Source organism: Peromyscus maniculatus, chromosome 14 (assembly GCF_049852395.1).
Source record: "Peromyscus maniculatus bairdii isolate BWxNUB_F1_BW_parent chromosome 14, HU_Pman_BW_mat_3.1, whole genome shotgun sequence".
NCBI lineage: Eukaryota > Metazoa > Chordata > Mammalia > Rodentia > Cricetidae > Peromyscus > Peromyscus maniculatus.
The window spans coordinates 29,687,775-29,713,480 of NC_134865.1; the positions used below are offsets into that span (position 1 = coordinate 29,687,775).

At 41.1% G+C, this 25,706-nt stretch overlaps 1 protein-coding gene across 6 annotated transcripts in view; it reads right to left on the reverse strand.

The window, feature by feature from the left end:
* Window positions 1-25,706, reverse strand: part of Dock4 (dedicator of cytokinesis 4) — a 420,596-nt gene that overhangs the window by 156,230 nt on the left and 238,660 nt on the right. For all 6 annotated transcript variants that reach the window (XM_076550740.1, XM_076550742.1, XM_042260678.2 and 3 more), the window contains exon 13: window positions 9,174-9,299. In XM_076550740.1, the coding sequence (XP_076406855.1) occupies window positions 9,174-9,299 (126 nt within the window). The remainder of the gene's footprint in view (window positions 1-9,173; window positions 9,300-25,706) is intronic.

Genomic DNA, 25,706 nt, shown 5'->3' on the forward strand with positions numbered 1-25,706 from the left:
GCCAGCCTCCATGGATCCAGTGCTGGAGGAGGACCCTAGCCAGCCTCCATGGATCCGGTGCTGGAGGAGGACCCTAGCCAGCCTCCATGGATCCAGTGCTGGAGGAGGACCCTAGCCAGCCTCCATGGATCCAGTGCTGGAGGAGGACCCTAGCCAGCCTCCATGGATCCGGTGCTGGAGGAGGACCCTAGCCAGCCTCCATGGATCTGGTGCTGGAGGAAGACCCAAGCCAGCCTCCATGGATCCAGTGCTGGAGGAGGACCCTAGCCAGCCTCCATGGATCTGGTGCTGGAGGAGGACCCTAGCCAGCCTCCATGGATCCGGTGCTGGAGGAGGACCTGAGCCAGCCTCCATGGATCCAGTGCTGCAGTGTAGCAAATGTGCGTTTGGGAGACGAAGGGGGTGGCCGAGTCAAAGGGAGTTGTCTTCTCACCCTCTCCCAATATTTCCTTCATTTCATTTATGAGGTGTGACTGCAGACCGACAGCCCAGCAGAGGCAGTTCCCAGAAGCCTGTATTATTATTTTATAGTCACACAGCTCTTTAGAGAGAAGAGATACCTACATGGAATGAAAGGGCAGGGCCTGCAAAGAGCACAATTACATAAATCTTTTCCAAAATTCACGGACAAAATTATCTCACTGTTGAAGGAATTCAGATTATTGCTTTGTGAACAGATGTAGAATAGCTCAGCCACACAAATAAACCCAACTTAGTAATTCATATCGTCAAACTGTAAAACAAATGAGAGAGAGCCTAGATTCAAACTCTCTCAAGATATACAAAAATCATCTGCATTTTTACCATTAGCGATTCACACAATGGGGGTGTCTGTTAATAATTACCCTTTCTTATTGCTCCAAGAACAAAAACTGAAGCCAGCTAGCAAACTTAGAAGGAAGGACTGAGAGTGAGTCAGCTGGCAAAACAATGTTACTGGAGACTAGGATGGGTAGGGCTGGTGTCTCAGTCTACTTAACGGAACTTTCAAACATTTGATGAATAAAATGTAATATTATTTTTTAATAAAAAAAAAACTTCTCACCAGGCAGTGGTGGCACATGCCTTTAGTCCCAGCACTCTGGAGGCATAGCCAGGCCGATCTCTGTGAGTTCAAGGCCAGCCTGGTCTACAGAGTGAGTTCCAGGACAGGCACCACAGCTAAACAGAGAAACCCTGTCTTGGGGGGGAAAAAAAAAAGCTGCTCTAGCTCTCCAGTACCGGGGGCAGGCAAGATGTCTAGTCACTTTTCTCCACAAAGATGATTCTTATGCTAGTCCCCTTGCTGGCTTGGACACAGACAGGCATAAGTAGATAAACCATGTAAGGTCTAAGAAGCATTAAACCTTAACTGTCCTTTAACAGAGTACACAAAACATCCATTAGTATAACAGTTGGTAGACAGGTCTCATGAATTTTAGAATGTTCACACAGCTTATAAAACTCAACTTCAGAAAACAATGAATTTACAAATACTGGAGAAAAGCAACGTATTTCAACACATTAGCCAGGTGTGGTGGTTGGTGCACACCTTTAATCGGAGCACTTGAGATGCAGATGCAGGTGGATCTCTGTGAGTTTAAGACTAGCCTGGTCTATATAGCAAGTTCTGGGCCAGCCAAGGCTACATAGTGAGACCTTGCCACTGCCCCCCCCACTCCCAAAAATATTCTTTCAAAGTTTTTTGTTTTAACTGCTTCCATGCTTTTCAATTTCTAGTCAGTGGATCAAAAAGTTCACAAGTTTGCTAGCTCTTTTATAACTGATCTCATCACAGTGAAGATGTGCCTTAGTATGCACTACAGGTCGGTTCCAGGGACCCTCACAGATACCCAAATCCACCAATGTTCAAGTTCCTTATACAAACTAGTGTAATTATTTGTGTAGAACTGACACACATCCCCTAACACATTTGAAATCATGTCTGCCCCTTTTCCACCCAATGGCATGTACATAGTTACTGTACTGCACTGTTTAGAGAATGATAAAGAGCAAAGGAAAGGGTTCTCTATACCGAATGTCTTTGATCCTGGGGAATTGTTAGCTGTGGATACAGAGGGTCAGCTATATAACCGTTACTCTACATGCACAGACACTCCTTTAATGGTATTTATTTTGGAAATTTCATCACAGAGTCAACAACACAGAAACTGATTTTTGTCTGAGTCAGGAGAGAGCTAGGATGCTAGACTATGCCGTGCACGTGTCTGTTCAGGGGAAGGTCATGTCGACAACAATTGTCCTGATACCAACTTTCAAACCAAGGTGCCTCAGAGACGTTAGTTAATAGTTTCCTTGCTTTGTGGAGTAAGCAACACTTCTCAGAGACCATGAACTACAGGCTGACAGATAGGGGTTTTGACCTTGAGAATTTCCCAGAGACTGACCAGCTTTTCCAAGCCACAGAAGGATTTACTATCCTGAAAAAAAAATGCCTGAGTACTTTCTGCTCTCCTTGACTGGAAGGTCACAGACACCCCAACTTCAGCAAGGCAAGAGGGGTGAGGGGGGCTTGAAAGGTTTGCTCCGTGTCTGTGGGGTAGGCTCAGAGGATGGAAGGCCAGGGATGTGCCACCAGTATCTCACAATTCTCTTTCCACTATTCACAAAGCATTGTGAGCACTTCCTATATATAGATACACTATTCTAGACCCAGGACATGCCACAGCGAACACAGTAGAAGTTCCCTATTTAGTGGGTTAGGTTTACATGTGCATGTTGTATGTGGTGAATTCACATGTGCACCTGTGTGTGCAGGCTTGGCAGCCAGGCATTGGTTACGCTCCATCTTATTTTTGAGATCAGGTGTCCCACTGAACCCAGAGCTGGTGCCTTAGCTGCCATGACTGCCCAGCATGTCCTCCTGTCTCCACACCCCCAGTGCTGGGAATATACATGCCTGTCACCAAGCCTGGCTTTTATGTGGGTGCTGGGGATCTGAATTCCTTAGGCTTCTGCAGCAAGAATTTGGCTTACAGAGTCATCTCCCTAGCCCCAGCGAGTCAGATCTTTAATAATAAGGAAAATGTGAAGCATATTTACCGATGACTAGTGTTGTGGATTAACAGAATGATGAAAAAGAGAGGTAGACAGTACTCACTGGGGACAGAGGGAGTGAGAACTCAAACAGGCCAGTAAGAGGGCCCTCACGAGAACAAAGCAGAGTGGTCTATTTCAACAAAGGAGCAAAGTAATGAAAGATGCTACATCCTCAAGTCAGTTCCCAAAACCGTCTGAATTCATGATACATGGATTCTTCTGTCCCTTTACGACTAAAGAAATGCTGAGTCCAAGTATGTCTAATGCCTTTAGGGTCCTAAGACAATCAGAATAAGGAGATCAAGGCTCTGGTCCCCTCTCTACCACTGCTATGCTGTGAACTGAAGTCTAAACAGGACAATAAAAACTGTGTAATGAAATAAAGGTAAAGGTGAAGAGAAGAAAGTGTTCAACAGGATGCTTTAAAACTTTATTATTATTATTACTAGGGTGGGGGCATGCCATGCTGAACACGTGGAGTTCAGAGGACAGTCTTTTGGATGAGTTCTGCCCTTCTACCTTTAATGGATTCTAAGGAGGAAGTTCAGGTCATTGACCTTCACATACGCACTTTTCCCTCTGAGCCATCTTGCCGGTCCCTATGACGCCTGTGTTATAATGCTGTTTCTCTGACTTATAGAAGAACTGGAATGGAGTACATTCATACTTCGGCAGACCAAACCAGTCAAAATTCCAGCATGGGTGGAGGCTTCTCCCTGCTACACTGGAGGAGCTGTCAGCAGTTGATGGCTGCTGAGGGAGGGAGTGTCACTTCCCTTCGGGGCTGTGGCTCCTGGTAGGGTGCTCCTGGCCCGGTGGGTGACCCCACACCCATGTGTATATGAGCAGCACGAACTGGACTCATGAGGTTATTAATTAAAAAACGCAAAGTAAAACAGAACATGAAGCTGGGAGGGAACAGGGTAGGGACACTAGAGGGAGTAAGAGGAAAGCAGTAGTAGATGGATGTGGTGTGTGTGTGTGTGTGTGTGTGTGTGTGTGTGTGTGTGTGTGTGTGTGTGTGTGTGTGTGTTATAAATGTTGGACACTTTCAGTGAACAAAAAATTACTGCTAAAAATGGAGGAAACCTTATACACAGGCCTTATTATTCTGCTCCTCAACTGTTACCATTCCTGTGATACTCTGCCCTCATCTTGTGCAGATCCTTTAGATTAAACAAGATTCCTTTGCAAAGAGAACACATGATGAGAAGAGCGTTTCTTCTGGTGGCATCCTACATATGCCTCTCCCCAGGAATTTTATAGCTTGCTATGTTCCAATACCACAAGGTGCTACATTTTGCCAAAATATGCAGAAGGAGAAGGCTGAGAGGAGTGCTAATTAAAATCAATGTATTTGAGGACTCTGGAGAAAACTGATAAGCCCAACTGGTGTTAGGAAAGCGTCTTGGGTAATTATGAGACAAACTATAAAGTTTGAAGTGGAGTCACAGTGCCAGTGTGAGGAGCTATTTTTGCGACAATGTTTATTAACACTGCACATGTCCCAGGTTCATTACTCTGCAAATTTGATGTGCATGACACTCTCCTCATTAGCAGGCCTACTGGCTAGGAAGCCTGCATACACCTAGAAATTTCTCAAAATATTGTAGGCAAGAGGAAGATAAGGTCATATCGGTGGGAACAAAGTGAAAGCCCTTCGGTGGATGCAGTCAATGGGATGATGGATGATGTGACCTGAATGAGCAAGGATAGTCTCTGTCATAGGATACACCTCTGGATCCTTGATGCTGCCCTGTGATTGCTCTGAACATAGACACAAAATGCACGAGGACCCAGTCATGTACCCATTGTACAGAGTCACAGCATGGCCACTCCAGCTCTTCCTCTGTGCATTTGAAGTTTGCGGGGTTAGAGAAAAACCACCCCTCAGTAGTATGCACAAAATATGCAGTGACAGGATTTTCCATGCACACAGATAACTGATGGCAGTGACTGGACAGGATTAGGGGCACGGCCCACCAATGCCTGGCACATTCCAGATTCCCATTGTAGGGATGCTAAATCTATAAATCTCATAGAGAACTTTCTTTTGTTTCTTTCCCTTTTGTTTGAGACAGGGTCTCACTATGTAGGCTCTAGCTGGCCTGTCACTCACTACGTAGACTAGGCTGGCCTCAAACTCCCAGAGATCTGCCTGCTTCTGCCTCCTCCCAAGCACTGGTTTAAAGGCATGTGCCACCACTCTCCATCCTATGGGAAAATTTCAAAATTCCAGAACACCTCTGAAGTCTCCAGCACTACTGGTCTTGACAGTTTTAGACAGGGGGTAATCCACTGCAGTAGTATTCTCAGCAATCTGAGCAGCAACAGTTCACTTTACTGAATGCCTGCTATGAGTTGGGTTCTTCACAAAGCATTTGAATGTCTAGTTAGATCTCTTGCATTTACAGGAAGGTACTCTCCATTCCATTTTATAGATGAAACTAATGTGTAGAGATTATGATATGTGTGTAAGGCATTATCAATAACTCAATAGAGAATTCAGCCATTGTCATAAAAGACTCGCAGGAAAGATATTCATTACATGCCATCCTGCATTGGTCAGACTAGTCTTGAAATACTGTTAGTTCTGTGAACCATCTTCATGTCTAGTCTGATCTGAGGCTGGAAGGAAGTCCCACATCTCTCTCTAGTCACTGGCATCCTCTTATTGAAAGTATACCATCTCTCCACGTGACCAGGGGGTCAGATCTAAGATAAGTGATGGTTCCTGTGTGACGCACAACCACTGCGGAGCTTAGTGAACTTTAAATTTAGAAAATATTGTGATAAGCTTAGGCAGGCCCTGAATTTGTGATCTTCCTTCCTCAGGCTTCAAGTAGCTGGGCTTAGAGGCAAGACGGATCTTGACCAAGTAGGATATATTTTTAAGAAAGATTAAATCATATCATACTAGCTATAATCTACTTTCTCCAAAATGAGGATTACTGCTGGATTAATTCCTTCTGTTACCTGTGCTTCTTTACCAGTAAGTAGTAAAGCATAATACCTATATTTTAAGGAATGAAATTCCTTTTCTAAAAAAAACACGAGGGAAACATTTATTATATTCTTATCCCAGACCTATAAATCATCAAGGTATTTGCAAAATAAATTTTAAAAAATTGAGTTCAGTATCAGATTAGTCTCCAGATCTCAGTTCTTGGCTCCTCCTATCAACCTGGACACTCACCTTATTCTTTTTAGGGTTAGAAACCTTAAAGATTTACAAAAAGCTCCAGAAAGTATTAATGATAGGTTCCCTAACAAAAAGTAAGTTTAACCAATTACTCCATGGGAGAACATCTTCAGGGACAGGGCATAGGCTGGGGAGATGGTGTAGAGGGAACATAAAGGAGAGAAAGAAAGATCTTCCCCGAAAATTAACTTGGAGTAAGAATGAGAGCTTAAGGGGTATGGGGAGTAGGTCAGTCTTTCATGACCTTCCAGACACAACAGCCAACAGTGTTCCAAGATGTCTGGTGGAACTCAGGCCTTCCTCATACTCAGAATGTCCTGGGCCTGGTGTGCATGGGGTCTGTTAAGACATTTAGGGGCAAGCTGTCCAATACAGTAACTGCTGCCATGTGGCAACTGAGCAGTTGAAATGTGACTTGGCTATAGACAGATGGGCTGTGAATGCCCAATACTCAGCAGCTTCCAAAGACTGAAACTGGAAAACAGTGTGAATAACTCATTAGAAATACTTTATATGGATTACCTATCAAGGTAATATTTTGGGATGCACTGAGTTAAATAACATATGCTGCTAAAATTAATTTAACCACTTCTTGTTTCTTTTTAAACAGTGGCTACTTGTTACTTGAACTTAATATGGGCTCGCTCTACATTTCTGTGGGAAAGCAGTGATTTAAATATTTTACTGTCCTCCTTCAGAGATCACAGCATGAAATTACTATCAGAGACAGTATTTGGTTTGTACGCCACAGTGATAACGCATCTTAGAAAATGACTTTTTGTAGCTGGAAATTGGTATACTAAAAAAATTGATGGTAATCATAATACTTATAAAAAAACCAATAAACACCGAATAACTGACACACAGGCTTGAAAGCACAAAGGCGGACTCCGCCTCCTCCTTAATGCCAGTGATAAATGATTCTCTTGGATAACAGCAAGGCCAAGGGAAGAATTTCTGCTTCCAGGTTGTCCAGTTTCAAAAAGAGGCACTGATCATATCCTGCAGACCTGGAAAAGAGTTCTATGTCTGCTTCTGTCTGCATCAAGGGTTCAGGCCATCCGTTTTACAGAGGGTGACTGTGTTCATGAACCTGGCCCTCCTGGTAGGAGATGTGCCTCACCTATCCTGACCCCATCAGAACACTAGATGCAAATGAACTTTGAAGGACAGTCTAGTAAATGAGGTAGGAGGGGTTGTGCACGTGGACTGTCCAGAGGACTCCGTGGTCAGAAATGTTGTTCATAAATATTTTCTCACTGGGCATTCACCTCAAGATTTCACTAAGCCATTGTTGAGAATGAACTGGATTCTGAAAACAACAAAGGGCAGCAGAACAATGACTGTGTTTTTCGCTGTAAAAATTCAAGTAAGTCTGAAAGCTCTTCTCTGATGTTTAAGTGCATACATATATCTCTTTTTATCTCTATCTTGTTTGGAAAATTAAGAAGTCAATGAAGACAAGGGAAAACAAAAGAAACCATGAAGTGCTTTTTGAAAAGCTTTCTTGTAGCCTGATGCCATGCAGATCTGTGTGTGTCTGGACGGACTCTTTTCCTGGACACTATGAAGCATACATTACAGAGTACTGGCAGAGAAGGACAGAAGCAAGCCTCATTCCTCGGCTCCTTCCATTATTAAAACCAGACTGAAGCTATATGAGCACAGAACCACCCAGACAATCCTTCAGCCAAAGAAGTGCCACCCTGCTTTACAGTTTTCCATTTCTCAGTGATACTGCTCAGGGACCAAGATGAGGAATTCTCCTAGGAGCTGGCCACACTCTGCTCTACATATGTTTTTTATATTAGATTTGCCCATCAACTTGCTTCCCGGTGGGATGAATGTTTTTCTTTTTTGTTAAAGAGGAAATACCAGTTATTTATAGCAACTACAGGAAATAATGAGTGGCTGCTAGAGTCACCAAATAGCATGTCACCAAGTAAACAGATCTATAAACAGTCATTTTCCACAACAGTCCTGCAACATGCTTAGGCTGACGGGGCCAGGTCACTTCAGAAAGCCTTCCAAGCTGCTCTCCAGCCTTCCCTGCAGGAGTGAATTTTAATCAAGAGATCTCGAAATGGTACACTGGGCAATGCAGAGCATTGTGGGTCTTTTCTAAGCCGTCCCACCACTGGGTCTCAGAGCTGGGCCGTGGAGCTGTCCCTCAGAACTGCATCAGGTGCTAACTATCAGCACCGAGGAGAGCAGGGACCTGGGGCAGGGCTAGAATCATTGGCTCTGAAGACCCTACTGTATGAATAATAAAAAAGAGAAAATATATCAAGTAAAACATTCACCAGTATATAATATATCCTTAAGCTATATTAAAATACAAGGTTTAATTTTTAAAGGGGACTGAAAATAATCTCATGGAGGAAGAAGTCAAAATGTTACAGCTTGATTACCACATCCTCTGATCATCACCTCCTTGACTGCCCGGATGTGCACATCTCCATCCACACCTTTGAAAACTCCTCTATAAGCCTGAAGGCACGCACAGAAACAAGCTGGCCTGCACTGAGAGTGATTTTTCAGATACAATTCTAATAATATTTTGACCATCTATATATAACTCATTATGTTCTGTGATTATAATATATTGTTCTCCATGATAAAACAAACAAACAAAAGCCCTATGAGGACATCACCTAACATGACCTATACTTCTCCACAAATGGATAAAACAGTTTTGGATGCTATCTCAGCTTTTGTTGTTATTATAGTCATCAGTGAAATGCAGCCATGGCCACCACAGTTACTTAATTTCAGATAGTAATTTTTAATTTGCTCATTATCATATATCTCAATTTTCCCACATGCATGGCCCATGGACCATATGAACTCTTCAAAGCTGACAATTTCTCAAATGTCAGAACCAGCGAATATATGCATACTTCACCATTTCAGTGCATACCACGTCACCTACCAGGCATGATAATGTTAGAGAAACCCAGCTTCCGTGTTATGGATACTCCATGAGAGAACACTGAGGAGTACTCTCTTCTGATTTGTTCAATGTCTCCATGTAGCAGCTGGAGGGAAACTGCTAATCCTAAAACAAAGGAGAGGCACTCAAGTTATGGTAAGAAGAAAAGTAACCATGTTACCTAAGAAGCAAATGAGCTTCAACAAGCTCAGGTTTACAGTATCCGTTTTGACTAGCCACACAAAATTGATAGAAACTAGAAATGATCTCCAACTAACACTTTTCCAACATTAACACTAGAGTTTTCCAGTTTCTAGGAATTGGAGAATCACTTGCAGAGAATTAATAGCAAGAAGCAGGCTTCTAGCCATGGCACCCTGTTCTCCAGCCCTGACTTTCTGGAACACACCACTCTACCAATACTTAGTCTTGAAATAGACAATGGGCAATGAGATCAAAACAGAACTTTATCCTTTTTCAACTTTACAAGGCCTGTAGATAATGACCTGCCAAATATTAGAAGCCTGAAGACAAATCTTTTTTTTTTTTTTTTTTTTTTTTGGTTTTTCGAGACAGGGTTTCTCTGTGTAGCTTTGCGCCTTTCCTGGAGCTCACTTGGTAGCCCAGGCTGGCCTCGAACTCACAGAGATCCGCCTGGCTCTGCCTCCCGAGTGCTGGGATTAAAGGCGTGCGCCACCACGCCCGGCTTCTGAAGACAAATCTTAAGATAAAAGGATTCAAGGATTTTTAAACATAATGATTTTTCTTGAAATTAAAGCAACAGATGATTGTAATAAAATCAAGGTTATGTTCTTATTATGATATAATATAGAAACTCAAGATGGCATTATTTTCTGAGAATTTGTTAGGATACAGGACACTTTGACAAATAAAAAGGAATCTAGTGAGTAACAAAATTATGATTTTCTTTTTTCCCTCAATTACAGTGACATTAGCACAGCAGGATATGCAAAAGACAATGTTTATTTCATATATAATTTTCTCAATTCTCGGGCAAGAACTACAAAAAGGAAACTAACGTGAAAATGCTAGTATGTACACTTCAAAGACACAACATCTCTTCCCATCCCTTCCTCCTTTCTTCTTTCAACATTTTAAAACAAGAAAAACACAAAGTCACCTCCCCTGGATCAGTCATAGACAATGGAACCTCTCAAAGTGACTTAGTTTTTAAAAACAGTGACTCAATTTTTTAAAAACCTGGACTCAATCTAAAAGTGAGTTTGGATCATGGAGTGAAGAAGGTAATAAATCTGTTCCCGGTGATCTTTAATCTACATCATCATTTGTCACCACCCTTTCCTGAATAATCCACTGTCATCAATTTACAGTACTACAATGCTCTCCAAAGACAATGATATACAAATGACTTCAATCACACTGTGATGGAAAATCTGCAAACTTATCCACAGTCCAGCCACACGAGGGCCTTCCTTCTATTCTCCCCTAAATAGTATGAGGAACACAGACCAGTGAGAGCTATTGTTGACTTGTTTGCTCTAAGAAAGAGGCAGTAACAAAGAAAAGAACCAGAAAGGACGCCACCACAGGCTTGTCTAATAGAATGCCTGTCTCAGAGAAGGGCTGTGAGAGTGAAGTCTGGCAGGTTTCAGGACTTTGAACCTGTTCTCTATTTCTAGGTAACTTGCCCTTACTGACCCCACCTACCCTGTTCACTTTGAACTGGGTGGCTGAGAGCAGGAGAAGAGGAGCAGGACATGCCCTTCCATAGCCACGTGGAATGAAGTCTGGAAGGGTCAGCCATCCGGACAAGTGGATGGATTGCGACCCTCAGTGCAGCCTCGGGACACTGCATGGGGCACTACTGATTCCTTTCAAAACTCAGAGGCTCGGGCACAAAAGACCAGGTAACACATGTTCTAATCCAGCTGTCCTAGCAGCTGTTCTTGCTGACTCATGATTTCCGCTGCTCCCACCTCATCACAGCCTCTGCTCTCTTCCCACTACTGTCCTCCTGCCTTCAGCACCTACGCCATCACCATTCACATCACCAGGAGCTAGGATTTGTAGACAACACCTACGCCATCACCATTCACATCACCAGGAGCTGGGATCTGTAGACAACACCTACACCATCACCATTCACATCACCAGGAGCTGGGGTCTGTAGACAACACCTACACCATCACCATTCACATCACCAGGAGCTGGGATCTGTAGACAACCCCTACACCATCACCATTCATATCACCAGGAGCTGGGATCTGTAGACAACACCTACGCCATCACCATTCACATCACCAGGAGCTGGGATCTGTAGACAACACCTACGCCATCGCCATTAACATCACCAGGAGCTGGGATTTGTAGAAGAACCATGTACACCACACGGTTTCACAAAACCATTCTTCCTGCTGGGGGGTGGGGGAGCACTGTTCAAAAGTCCCAAAATTCTTAGAGAATAAGATGCACTGACACAATTCTTGAGATTCTGTTATATTTCCCAAATGAAAATCATTTTACTGGGGCCTTTGTGGAAAGATCTGATGGGGATACTTGTAACACTATGTGATGAATACAAAGGGCAGGGGGAGAATTCTCAACAATAATGAAAAACCAGAAATCGTGTTCTTCAGGATAGGAGCAGGACCATGTAAAGCTGACTATGATTCTTGTTTTGTTCAATGGGTGCTGCATTTATTTAGCCTGTAGTCTTCTTTCTCCCTCCCACCCCTTCCTCTTCCCTCCTTCTCTCCCACCCCTTCCTCTTCCCTCCTTCTCTCCCACCCCTTCCTCTTTCCTCCTTCCCTCCCTTTCTAAAAACAAAAAGTGAATTCATTCTAGAGAACTGGATAATGAAAAAACATTTAGCCATAGATAATGGCATCCTGGAGAAATTAAAGAAGATATGAAAAGAAGAAAATATACTTTCAGGAAAGAAATGGATGGAGGAAGAGCCATGATGAACAGGGAAATGCATCAATTCAATGTCTAGATAGCAAGTGCCATAGAGAGGAGAGGGCAAAGGACAGAAAGGACATTAAGGAGGCAGCTGACAGAGGGAAGCCAGCTAATAGATGTAGGAAGGAAATACCAAAGTGATGGGGAAAAATAGATAAAACAGTGTGGGGAAAAGAAAACTTACTTGAAGAGTTGGATGCATTCTAGAATTAAAAATATGTACATAGAATAAAGCCACAGATGTGGCTAATTTCTTTATCCTAGTGATAATAATTGGTGGTAGTGGGAGTAGTAATTGCCATTTGCAGTTGACCAGTTGACCCAGGTTCTCCAGAATGCAGAATTCACAGTGAAGCAGTCAAAAGGTCAGTTGAATGGCAAGACATGCTACATATCCTGGCTACAATATACATGCCCTGCCCAAAACATCTAGGCTTTTCCCACAACCTACAACTCTTAACTAAAGAAAAGACAGTGTATAATTTCAGCAAAACGGAACAAAACAAGAAAAGAGCATGAGATGCCAGCAGCTACCCACACAAGGAGCAGCTCCACAGCAACACAAGCGCATTTCTATTTATTTTGCCATTGTAGAAATTGTTGATCTTATTTTTATAGTGGTCTTTAGTTATCATGACCTTACAACCACAAGGCTAAACAAATGAGTTAACAGAACAATAACAACACATTGGGTAAAAGATTACTCATCACTACAAAGGAAAATCTTGGCAAATATTTACATACTGATGTGGAAAAAGTTCAACTCCAGAGTAGAGTGATGACTGGCGGATGAATGGGGCTGGGAGGGGAACAGGGTACATGAGAAGATTTGTTTAAGGGATATAAAATTCCAATTAGACAGACCTTGAAAGTTCTCGCCACAAAAAAAGTATGTGAGATGACATAAAATTAATTACCTTCATTTATTCATTTCACAATGTATGCATGAATCAAAGTCTCACATTGTACAACATAATCCTATAAAAATTTTGACAATTATTTTAATGAACACAAGGGACAAAAGAAAATTCCTTAAGCATTCTAGATACTTGAAGACTAGCTTAGCCTTTCAGGTTTCGTCATTTATGACTCAGGGCAGGCTCACAGAACAGGAATTGTCTTTCTATCCCCATCCTTGCCATCCTGCTTTACTATCTAGGCATGCTACCACCTCTCAGAGGTGACTACTTCCAAAGCCTGATCTGCACACTTTTCCTACCATTCTTTGAAATGACCAGGAGCTTATGGTATGAGAAGAAGGCAGAAGAGGGAATACAAGGATATATACCACAGAATTTCTTTTCCTAAGGAACTGGTAAATCAAGACACATATGAGTAAATAGACTATAAAGGAGAATGGGCAAATTATATGAAAGGAATATACAGAAAATTATTATTTGAAAGGATTTTCAAGTTGAGAGAAAAACTTTAGAGAGCATTATGATAACCTGTAAGGCTAGCTGAAGAACTATTTTTAATTTTAGAAAATATATAAATAGTGTTGTACAGCCTTTCTTTCCCAGCCCTTGATGTAAGTACTGGTTGACCTTCACTGCCAGCCTGACTAGATTCAGAATCACCTAGGAGACACACATCTCTGAGGGTGGTTCCAGATAGATCACCTAAAGAAGAGAAGAAGCACCCTGAATATGAATTGCACCTCCTGCAAACCAGTGGGTTGATGTCTTGGACTGAATAAGGAGAGCAAAGAGAGACAGCAAGCTTAGCATCCATATTCATCTCTGTTCCTGACTGAGGAATCAAATGCACTCAGTGGCCTCCTGTTCCTGTGTCACTCCATGATGGGTCACATCCGGGCTAAGATTAGGAGCCAAAATAAATCCTCATTCTTTTCAGTTGCTCCTGTCAGGGATTTTATCACAGCCACAGGAACAGTAACCCAAACTAAGTATCCCAAATGAGCTGGCTCTGGGAGGAATGTTCCTTTATTTGAAGAAACGTCATCATTAAACTGAGCTTTCACATTGGCCTCGACATTTGAGCTCCAATTAGAAAGACCTGGTATGTAATTTTAAGCAAAAGCATAGTCATTAATTAATCTGGAGTCTGGAAAAGAAAGACACAAAACAACCCTGAAAGTGTATTATTCATTATCATGCCCAGAGCACAGCAGCAGTTTGAAGAAGAAAGGCTGAGGGTCTGCGGACTATTTGGTGGCTCTCATTTTATGGGGATTAGAGCTCACTCACTTTAGAAGATGGCTCTTTTTAAATTCATGAAATTCTGCAATTTTATCTTAAAAGTGGCAAGCACAGCATGATTATAAGTAGCAGCCGGAATTAATTTTTAGTAACATCAGCCATTTTGTCACTAATGAGCCGAATAACATGTATCTGTGAATACACAGCAATGCAAAATGGAAAATCATGACAAATACATTTGCTAAATATACACGTTGTTAAGTGTGCGGCTTAAGAAGTGCACAGTACAGCTGCAGGACGCTGTCTCAGTGTGGAGTTCTCTGTGCTCTGGTTCCCGTCTCCAAAACACACAATGACATCAGTTCTACAAAACTCTCTAGGGAAGGCCTGACAGAAAGTGATGCTGCAACTGTGGAAGAACTGTTTGATGCTGACCTGTTCCTGGTCTCTCCCCCTTTCCTCCCAGCCTCGAAACCAACAAACTAGGTTGCACTCTAAGTTGTATAAGTTTCCCAACAACCATATATTAAGAAAATCATTCCTTTCATCCAGGCTTGGTGGTCCACACCTGCAAGTCTAGCACTCAGGGGGTGGCAGCAGGAGAATGACAAGGTTGTTCTCAGTGACAAAGCAAGTTCAAAGCTAGCCTTGGCTACATGAGACCCTGTGGGGGGGAAAATGTACACTAGCAATTGAAAAAAGTAAAATCAAACTTTAGGAAGTAATAAAATAAAAAAAGGAGGAGGAAAATATTTACTAGGGCTGTCTATATCACTAGAGAGATACATAGCTTTGGGTACATAGCTTTGTGGAGGGTTTTAAGGCCAAACTACCTATGGACATCACAGTTCTAACGCAGAAGACGAGACAAGATGTAACTGGAACACATGATGAACAATCCACACAGAGAGATGGGAAAGTGGAAAATTCCCCACTCGGGGTTTCGTGTGTTGCATCTAGATAGAAGCCGAAAGTGGAACAAGTCAGAGATTTGAACCCCTGGGATGTTCAGCCTGCCATTGGGTAAGCAGGTCCATGTCATCCCTACTACCTTCCTGTTTTTCAATTATAGGTTTTTCTTTGTTTCATCTTTTCCCTTCTTCATTTCTAATGAACCAAAGAGCACATAGCTGTGAACATATAGCAATGTAAAACTGTAAGATCTTGACTTTATAAACAGTGGGTTGGGTTTTCTTATTTTACCTGTTTTTATTCTACTACTCTGGAAATCACATATTCTGTTTCTACTTTCAAACATTTTAACAGCAATAATGGACTTAAAGTCTGTACTTAATCAGTTGTTTACATCTCCTCCTACAATGGGGAAGGGGACGTGGCGGGTCTCTGCACCTCTAAAGAGGACATCATTTAACGTGCTGTTTGCAGCCGGTGCTGGGTCTTGACCCTCACATCGTTTGCTGCTGGACCCCATTCTGATTTTTCCCCCTTGGTCACTCCCACTGCTTCTTTCGGTGAAAGTGGAAGGTAGGTTTTCCATGACTGAATTTGAAATTGGAATTATTTAATCCTCACTTTGAAGTTACAATGTGGCAAAGATGGAGTGTAAAGTTGGCCTCTTTCCTATGGCAATTCTGAGACATTCCGTGACGTTCAGACCTTTCTAACTGCTGAAACTACTTTTAGGGGGAAGAAAGGCAATCAAAATTTTCCTCCTAGGTTTTAGTTTGGGCTTCAGTGTTCTGTAGCTTCACAACTTACCTAGATACAACTTTAATTGTATCTACCCTCTTTATAATTTCTTTTTTTAAAAAAAAAAAACTGAGCATTTCCATTTCTCAAATTCTTAGAATTTAAATATTCCAGCTTTTTTCTTTTACTCAGTACCTTCTGGAAGCCCCATTAGACACACATTGGTCATCCATTCATTTCTCTCTATCTTTTAAGTGTTTATTCAGATTTTTTCCATCTCATTATCCCTTTGTGTAGAATCCTGACTGAATTAAACTTTAATTTCAACATATCGATTCATTTTTTTTAACTGTTCTCATTCCCTAGATAGCATTCTTATTATTATTTCAATGACATGAAACAAGAATTTTTATTGTATTTCGTTCTCTAGGACCATTAGAATCTCAGCACCAACTTGATACAGACTTTGCTTTTTTAAATGTGATATGCCAGTGTGTAGAGTAATGTCAGCAGAATACATAATCAGTCAACATCTTTTATACATTAGTTTTACAATCTTGTTATTTTATATTATGACTGCCCTGCATTATATCATAGCCTTTTCTTGATGATTTCTTATCTAAAATTCTAAAATGTTGTGATTCTCATTGGCTACATCTGCTTCCTCTTATTGGCAACTGAATCCTGTCAATATTATCATGACTCATTTTGGGCGAATGTTTCCCCCACAGGAGTTCCACCCATGGGAGTGTGGAAATGACAATGTACAATGGTCACATATTTACTTTTTAAAAGACTACTCAGCTGGGATTAGTTTTGTTTTCACACACAAAATTTAAATTTTATAAGTATGACTTTTTGCAAACTATTGCATTAATGTAAATCTAGACTAAGGGCATAAAGGTCAATGTACTGAGGAAGAATCATTTTGCCCATTAGCCCTTAAAGCAGACAACAGCTTTCTAAGGCTGTATTAGAGGACTTCTGGGCACTACTTATTTGGTCCTAGGCCTTAACACTCTTGAATCAGTTCAACTTAAGCACTCCCTGGCCCTCGTCAGGGCCCTCATTTTACCAGACAAGTTTCTTGAATATTATTCTAGATTTGAGCTTCATCTTTACATAGAAGGGCAAGATTTCTCTTTCTACGAACTTTATTTCTCAATTTCTTATCACATCTCTACCTTCTGCCCTAACTCCACACTGGATTAAAACTAGGGCTTTGCACATACCAAGTAATCTTGGCCCCTGACCACATTGCAGTCCTGAACACACACTACTGTCTGAAGCAGAAGAATGGGTTACACAGCTGACTATATCAGGCTTGGAAAATCAATTTATTTAAAAATTCTTGGCCTCTGTTTTCTTCCAATAACGCAGTAATCCATGAAGAAATTGTAATAGAATGCCTCCAGTGGGCAACTGAATTGGAACTGTAAATCAACAAATTGAAAAACCATTCAAAAATATTCTAACTATTTAAGCATTTAAGGGACACCACCATTATCCATACTTTGTTCAAAAGACAACCCCCCTCCTCCAAAATTTCAATAATGTACCAAATTAAAGTGTAAATAACATTGATATTGATGAAACTTTGACCTAAGACATATAAACCAATTAAAGACTAAGATTGTACTTTTTCCCCTTTTTTTCACAAATAAAGTCTCATCATGCAGTTCTGGCCAGCCTGGAACTTTCTATGTAGACCATATCAGCCTCAAATTCACAGAGATACACCTGCCTCTGCCTCCACGTGCAAGGATTAACAACATGCCCAGCTGCACTATTGTTTTTTATTTTCTATTTTGAGTTTCTACAAAAGTTTGAAAGATTATAAGATATTAAAATACATGCTCTATAAATAATTATGCTAAAAATATTTGAGCTAAGAATAGATTTGCTAATCATGTAATGAGATTTTCACACATGAGTTAAAGGGCATATTACAATCCAGAAATAGTTATAAATGAATCCCCAAACTGAACTATTGGGGTATGAAAGGAAGAATGTGGTTGGTGTATCTATAATAATCCTCATTTATTTCATTTTCTTAAATAGAAGTTTCATGAATTTTGATTAAACTCTAATGGTCCTTCTTTTCATAAAAGTCAGCATTTAAAAATATGAATATGCTAAGAAAAGGTTCCAGACTGTTTCATTTAACTTTTTTTTCCCAAAATAAACAAATTCAACAGTGAGGCTGGAATTAGGCTCTTCATATGAACTCAGCCATGATATAAAAAAAATACTCATTTAAAATATTCCTAGTTGAACAAAGGTCTGCTATTGGCACAGGACAGGAGCAGGCAGGACACTCATTATGTGTAATTTTAAAAGTGTAGGTGAAAACGAGTGAGGGATTAAACTTACTATCACAAAGTGTTGTAGAAGATGAGAACCAGTCTCAGCAGGCTGTCCTGATCACAGACTGTGGAAGTAAACACATAACCCAGGACCTTCAACCCAGTCCCCAGCACCTTTCCCTTCTCTTTTTATTAATTAGCATAACAGTCCCCAGACCTCAGGCTTTGTATCTTTCCTCTAGGTTATATTGATTTTTCTTCCAAATTGGATATCTAAACCCTTTTTAATTTTGGTAATTTGTGCAAAAAAATTCAAAGAACTCATATTCTCCGTGAACTACTGCATGTCTAAGGCATTATGCTAAGGTCGTATTCTAAAGCACACAGAGGGTTCTCACATTGTGAGCAGAAAATGGGAAGGCACTTTAAGAGTCATTTCAAAGGATTCAGAAAGCACCTTAGGGGCTTGGTCCTCAAAGCCAGGGAAATTATAAAACTCCCTTAGGGTTTGACTAACACCTCCAGTTCACTGGTTTCCTCTGATTTGGCACCAGGAGACAAGAAAACAAGCTTCAGCTATGTATCTTATAACTGACAGCATGAATCTTTTACTTTTTATTTTATTACTCACAAAATGAATACTTTTCAAGTGCTTACTAGTCATTAAACACAGGACATTTTAAATTTTAATATTAAAATTATAGTTGAATATATATTATTAAGTAGTTCAAACTACTAAAGACCCCACTCTAGGAAAAAATGTGCTCATTTACTCAACTTCCTGCATACCATTTTTTGTGTGTTCTACCAGAGATTTCCTTCATTTTAATTGTAATTGTTAGAAAATAAACCAGACACTGTGGTTATAAGGAAAATTTGCTACAGAAGTTAGTTGTGAGAAGGTAGCATTCGAGCTTTAAAAGAGAAAATACAGAAAGGTGGAAAATGGAGAAACCATTTTCCATGAAAACAGACACTATTGTGTGTAAAAGCCCCCGACAGAAAGTATCCTGCTAGGCCCTTTTTGCCGCTGCCAGATCCTTACTCTACTAGAAATGTTGTGAAGTATGTAAGTTTTACAATATTGTGATTGAGTTCAAATGAAAAGCCTAATTCTCATTCAACTATATCCGCACATGATAGAGAAAGGGTAAGGCTTTGGAGGTCTTTTTCACATAGGTACTATAAAACCAATCATGAGAGCATCTTCCTCTCAACCACTCACTCAACCACTCAATTATCTCAAAGATCCCGCCTCCTATTGCTACTATACTGGGTGCAATGCTCTCAGAGGCCAGAAGAGGACATTGGATCCCTTGGAACTTGCTCAGAGTAAGAGAGAAGTAAGTTTCAGGGGTGCATCCCAGCTACCAAATAGTAAACTCTGGAATAGATCTTGTGACGTGTTTGTTCTGGGAAGTCACTGGACACCAATCTACTGAAACACTATCAACGACCATGTACTAGAAGTTGGGTGTCCTTGAATACCGCCATCTTGGACAGCCACAGATTTATATCATTAATATTGACACTACTCAAATATGGGTAGAACTGGAGAACGTATTAGTGCTGATATGCTGGAACAGCAGCATGGTAGATGAACGTTCCAGTGAGAAGGAACGTCCCAGTGAGAGGAACACTTGGAATCCTTACTACATACATACACTTGTGTTCCTTCTACCTTCTTTTATCTGAGCTGCCACGGGAGAGGCACCATCTACATTTAACGTAGGTCTTCCCAAGTCAAATAATCTGATTAAAAAAATTCCTCACAGGAGTGTCTATGCAGCTTGCCTTTCAGTTGGTTCTAATCCAGTCAAGGTGACCATCAAAGTTAATCATCATGCTTCCTGGGATCTGGCAAGAGGTTACCCCTACCTGCTGGGCTCTCCTAATATGCAGAAGGACCGAGAAAGGCATGAGCACTGTTTGCTGATTATAGCTGTTGGTCCACAGATCTCCTCCACTAAATTTCAAAATTTGGAAAATGCTGTGTTTTCTCCAAGGAAGTAGTTAGCCAATGGATAAAAATTATAGAGAAAATAAGACAGGACTGACCCATAAGTCAATGAATGTCAAGTGAAGGAACAGTAGAGACATCCACCATTATTTACTTTCACAGAGTCTTATCCAGAAAGTAAACTCACCAGCTAGAGATGAGAGCTGGGAAGAAACCCACGCTCACCAGAGGAGGATAACACCATAAGAAGATTTCAACAGTTTCTCTTGACTGCTGTCTTCCACTTTAAAGTTCCATTCTTTATTCTGACTCAGGAGAGCAACATTTTCATAGCACACACAGGTTTATGTCAAAGTTTTGGTTTACGTCTATTAGTTTAGGGTTTTTATGTATTTGTTCATTTTTATAGTAAATATTATTACCTATTTTTTTTTTCAGAACACCAAGCACCTAAGAATCCACTGGCTCAAAGTCACTTCTCATATATATTGCATAGTGATGGTGCTCAGAATAATGCTACCCCCAATGAAGGAATTTTAGTGTACTATTTTGTAAGAAACACTGTGCTAGCAGGTCATTCTGACCTGCTTGTCTTCAATGAAATGGGTCAAAAATATGTCTCTTCATGCCCAAGGAGAACATACAGATGAATGTTCACACATACAAAAAGGAAGTTCCAGCAGCACTTAAACAAATAAGCTTTGCTAAGACCCCCGGTTCATTGCCATGAGATCAGGAACTCGGCCATGTATTTCTGACTCTCTACTCTCCATTCAATCTGCTGTAAAAGCACTAAGGCTCGCCCACTTCCTCAGCACCGCTAATGCAGGTTTCTGCAACAGAACACACAGATCAAGTCTGCAATATTTTCTTTTGTTAATCTCTCTTAGTCACAGAAGGACCAGTCAAGAAGTTAGGATGGGTGAAGAACAGCTACTTTTCCTACACACTACAGCAGTATTCACGACTGTTTAGCGCATTCAACATGTTGTGTAAAATAGCAGCACACAGCAATCCTAGTGCAGTGGTTTGCATAAAAATGGCCCTCATAGGCCCATAAGGAGTGACACTATTAGGGGGTGTGGCCTTGTTGGAATAGATGTGGTCTTGGAGGAAGTGTGTCACTGGGGCTGGCCTTTGAGATTTCAGATGCTCATGCTTAGCCATTATCTCACTTTCTTCTCCTGCTGCCTGCAGATCCAGATGCAGAGCTCTCAGCTTCCTCTCCAACACCATGTCTGCCTGCATGCTGCCATGCTTCCCACCACGATGATAATGGACTAAACCTCTAAACTGTACGCCAGCTCCAATTAAATGTTTTCCTTTCTAAGAGTTGCTGTGAACCTGGTGTCTTTTCACAGCAATAGAAACCCTAAGACACCTAGTGATCATATAAAAGTTAGAGAAATGTAACTACTATACATAATAACATTAAACTCTAATCACTATTTCCATTAGCTTCTAATTAGAAGCTAGTTTGTTTGTTTTGTTTTTAATACTGCACATACCCTTAAAAACAGGAGGCCACAGAGTCTGGACTGACAGCCAGAGAGCCTGCATGGGAACGACCTAGGCCCTCTACATATATGTGACAGTTGTGTAGCTTGATCCATTTGTGGGAACCCTAGCAGTGGGAGCAGGGGCTGTCCTTAATGCTTTGGCTGGCTTTTGGGAACCTATTCCTCATACTGGATTGCCTTGCCTGGCCTTAATACAAGGGAAGGAGCTTAGTCCTACCACAACTTGATATGCCATGCTTTGTTGACACCCATAAGAGACTTGCCCCGTTCTGAACAGAAACAGTGGGAAGGTATGGGAGGGTAAACTGGTTGGTACGAATAATAAATTATAAGTTTAATTAATAAAAATATCTTAGAGTGTATTTTAATATATTTAAAAAATTTTAAATATATATGAGCGATCTTTTGCCTGCATATATGTATGTGTACCACATGTATGCCTGGTGTCTACTGAAGCCAGAAGAGGGCACTAGATCCCTTGGAATTGGAGTTAGAGTGGTTGTGAGCTGCCGTGTGTGCTAGGAAGTGAACCTGGGACAGCAGTGAGTGGTCTTAACCATTAAACCACCTCTCAGGCCGGGCGGTGGTGGCGCACGCCTTTAATCCCAGCACTCGGGAGGCAGAGCCAGGCGGATCTCCGTGAGTTCGAGGCCAGCCTGGGCTACCAAGTGAGCTCCAGGAAAGGCGCAAAGCTACGCAGAGAAACCCTGTCTCGAAAAACCAAAAAAAAAAAAAAAAAAAAACACCTCTCCAGCCTTTTTAGCATTATATTTTGAACTATATAAAGGAAAACTAAAAGGAAAAAGGGAACAGAAGGGATATGACAACCACACATGATATAGCCTGTGTTTTCTTGTATTACAGAGAACATTGAGAACATTGTCAAACATTTAATAAGGTCTACATATCAGAAATATTACGATAACAATGTTGAGTTCCTGATTTTAATATTGTACACTGGATATGGTGGTTTGGGGTAGAGAAGAACTGAGTCAGCAGTTTGTTCTTAGGTAGTTAAAAAGAAAGAAATACATATAAGCATGTATGATACACAGTGTACATATCTACACAAGTGTGTGTGTAGAGGTGCCGAGATGTACATATGTACCAACACGCACAAAGGAGCAAAGAGAACAATGTTAAGAATTCCAGCCCCTCAGTAATGATGAGTCAAGTGACTGTGCACACATGCACACATACTGAAATTTGGGGAATATAGATAAAGTGAATATAGCAAAATGTAGTTTTAAAAAAATCCTATGGGAAATGAGTAAGTATTTGCATGACTCGGTACTGTTTAATTGAAGAGAATTAACTGACCACAAAATAAACTTCAAAAACATAAAAGAGACAACATGGGCTTCTAATTAGGAAATTCCAAAAATAAACAAGAACAGTACCACACTATCTTTCTAGCCAATAGGTGGTGCCATAAGGTGCTACTTCTGTCTTAGCGCTTTGAGAAAGCAGTTTATAAACCCAACTTGCAACAGCCAGGGGCACTGATAAAATCCTTGGGTACCAGATCACTTGCATGATACTAAAATAAATGACTAAACTGGTGTGCATAGACAGGATTCTCAACACAGAAACACAATCAATACTATAGAAGTCTCTTTGCAACTGTAACTAAGGAATACTGTAACGGCCTGCATAGAGCCAAACTGCTCTCTCTCTATGTAGGAGGCTCCTTACGAGGCCATTCCTGTGAAATCTCATGGGGATTAAAATGAACAGTTGGAGGAGTATGATGGTACACACTCATCTTACTAAGGCAAAAGTGCAGATTCTAGAAACTTACCTGATTAGCAAATAGAATTTCTTTTGTTTATAAGCCATGCATGCAAACTAGAATACATCATACATACACAGATGATATGAAAACATTTTGAATTTTCTGTTAATATATACTGAACTACACTCAGTGATTTTCACATTTCTCTCTCTCTCTCTCTCTCTCTCTCTCTCTGTGTGTGTGTGTGTGTGTGTGTGTGTGTGTGTGTGTGTGTGAGATGTGCACACATGTGGCAGTCACAGGACAATTTACGGGTGTTATTCTTTCCTTCCACTCTGTGGGCTTGGAGGCTCTAACTCAGACCATCGGGCTCAGCAGCAAGTTCATTTCCCATGGACCTGTCTCACCAGTCCTGTCAGTGACTTTTTTTATAGACTTAGGTCTTACCACTGCATTTGCCTAAGTAAATGATGTTGGCTCAGTCTAATTCTACATTCCTAGAATTCAACTGCCATCTACCCAAAGCGATGTTTATAATAATCATTTCTGCTTAACAAACTCAAATGTGGCTTTTTTTTTGGTTTTCGAGACAGGGTTTCTCTGTGTAGCTTTGCTCCTTTCCTGGAACTCACTTGGTAGCCCAGGCTGGCCTCGAACTCACAGAGATCCGCCTGGCTCTGCCTCCCGAGTGCTGGGATTAAAGGCGTGTGCCACCACCGCCCGGCTATGTGGCTTATTTTTAATGAACATTTTTAGAATTTCAAATGTTTTCAATGGTCCTTCTATTAATACACTTTAAAAGTCCCATGTAACACAACTATTAAAATTTCAAATTACTTAACCTAATTACAGTTATATTAATTCAGTGATTTTTTTTTTTAATCTTTAAAGTTAAATGGATCACTCACTGTTTTCTCCCACTTTCTAAATGCAACAGACACAGCGGTGAATCTTCCTTTCAGCAAGTTCTTAGGTTAGAGGGAAACGCCAGTTTTCTAAATTTATCCCTTTCCCTATCATACAGACAAGATCACAGACCCGCCATCCAGGAGGGCATCAGTGGAACCAAAGGCCTGCAATTAGCTGGTAGAATTGTTTCAAAAGCAAATTAAAATAAATCTTCCTTTTTTTCCCCAGTACTAATGACCAAGGAAAAGAAGGGGTGATAACAGGCAAACCAGCAGCCCTTTCATAGAACGAACTCAATTTCTCCTGAAATCATTTGGTGGCAGTGGACCTATTTACTCAACGATTCCGTGGTCCATGGAGAAGACAGTAGAAGGTGTCACATCTAACCATTGTGACAGCTCAACACTCCACACTTGAACTTCTGGTACTCTTGTTTTCTTCACTATTTTTAAGTAAGTGACTAGAGTGCCTCCAATTCAGTAATGAAGTTGAATGGAGCCCAAATGCCTTTCTGGGCTCTAAGTCCCTCTCCTCAGGGAGAAGACACAGTTCAAGGTGACAGAAATGATGACTCATCAAAACTGAAGGGAAGTACTTGGAGGGAAAGTGTGAAGGTCTTTGTTTTAGAAGGTGTGCTGTGATCTTTTACTCTGTGAAAGTACTGCACATTGATGAGGCTTGGAGCTGGGCGGGTCTTGGGTTGAAAGTGCTAGAAGGGATCAGGCAGTGATGAGAGGTGTCCAAGTCATCCAGACGGGGTAAGACCTGGATGGAATGCAGACTTGAAAGAGAAGCATGGGAAGTTGGACATCCTAAGGACAGGAGAGTCAGCAGGGCTTTACAGCAAAAACCAGGCACAACCAGCATGTGCCCAGATGCTAAGGAACTCATGTATCCTAGTGGATAACCAAATGGGATGGCTCTCACCACAGAGATAAGGCCTCTATACAAGGTAGTATGTTACAATGGAGCCTTTCATTTTCCACAAAGGTAGTAGCAACTCTGTTTTTTGTTTGTTTTTACAGTACAGTAGTTATTAATAGAAAAGGGAAGGCTCAGGACTAAGTTGATTTGTCTCATTTTCTGGTAGCATCTCATTTAAAGATCCAGGAAGATGAAGCAATCGGGTTAGTCAGTAATGTTGATAAAGGACACGAAACACACAGAGCTCTGACCCAGCAGGTCAAGTGTGCAGCCCTTTCTTCTGGAATTAACAGATGTAGTCACAAGGACAACAACAATTAAATTCCAAGTAATCAAAAAAAGGTGTTAGCTAGCAAAATCTACAGGGAAAAGATGGAAGAAATGAAGTGTAGGAGAGGTGGAGTATTTTTCAAAGACGCAACCT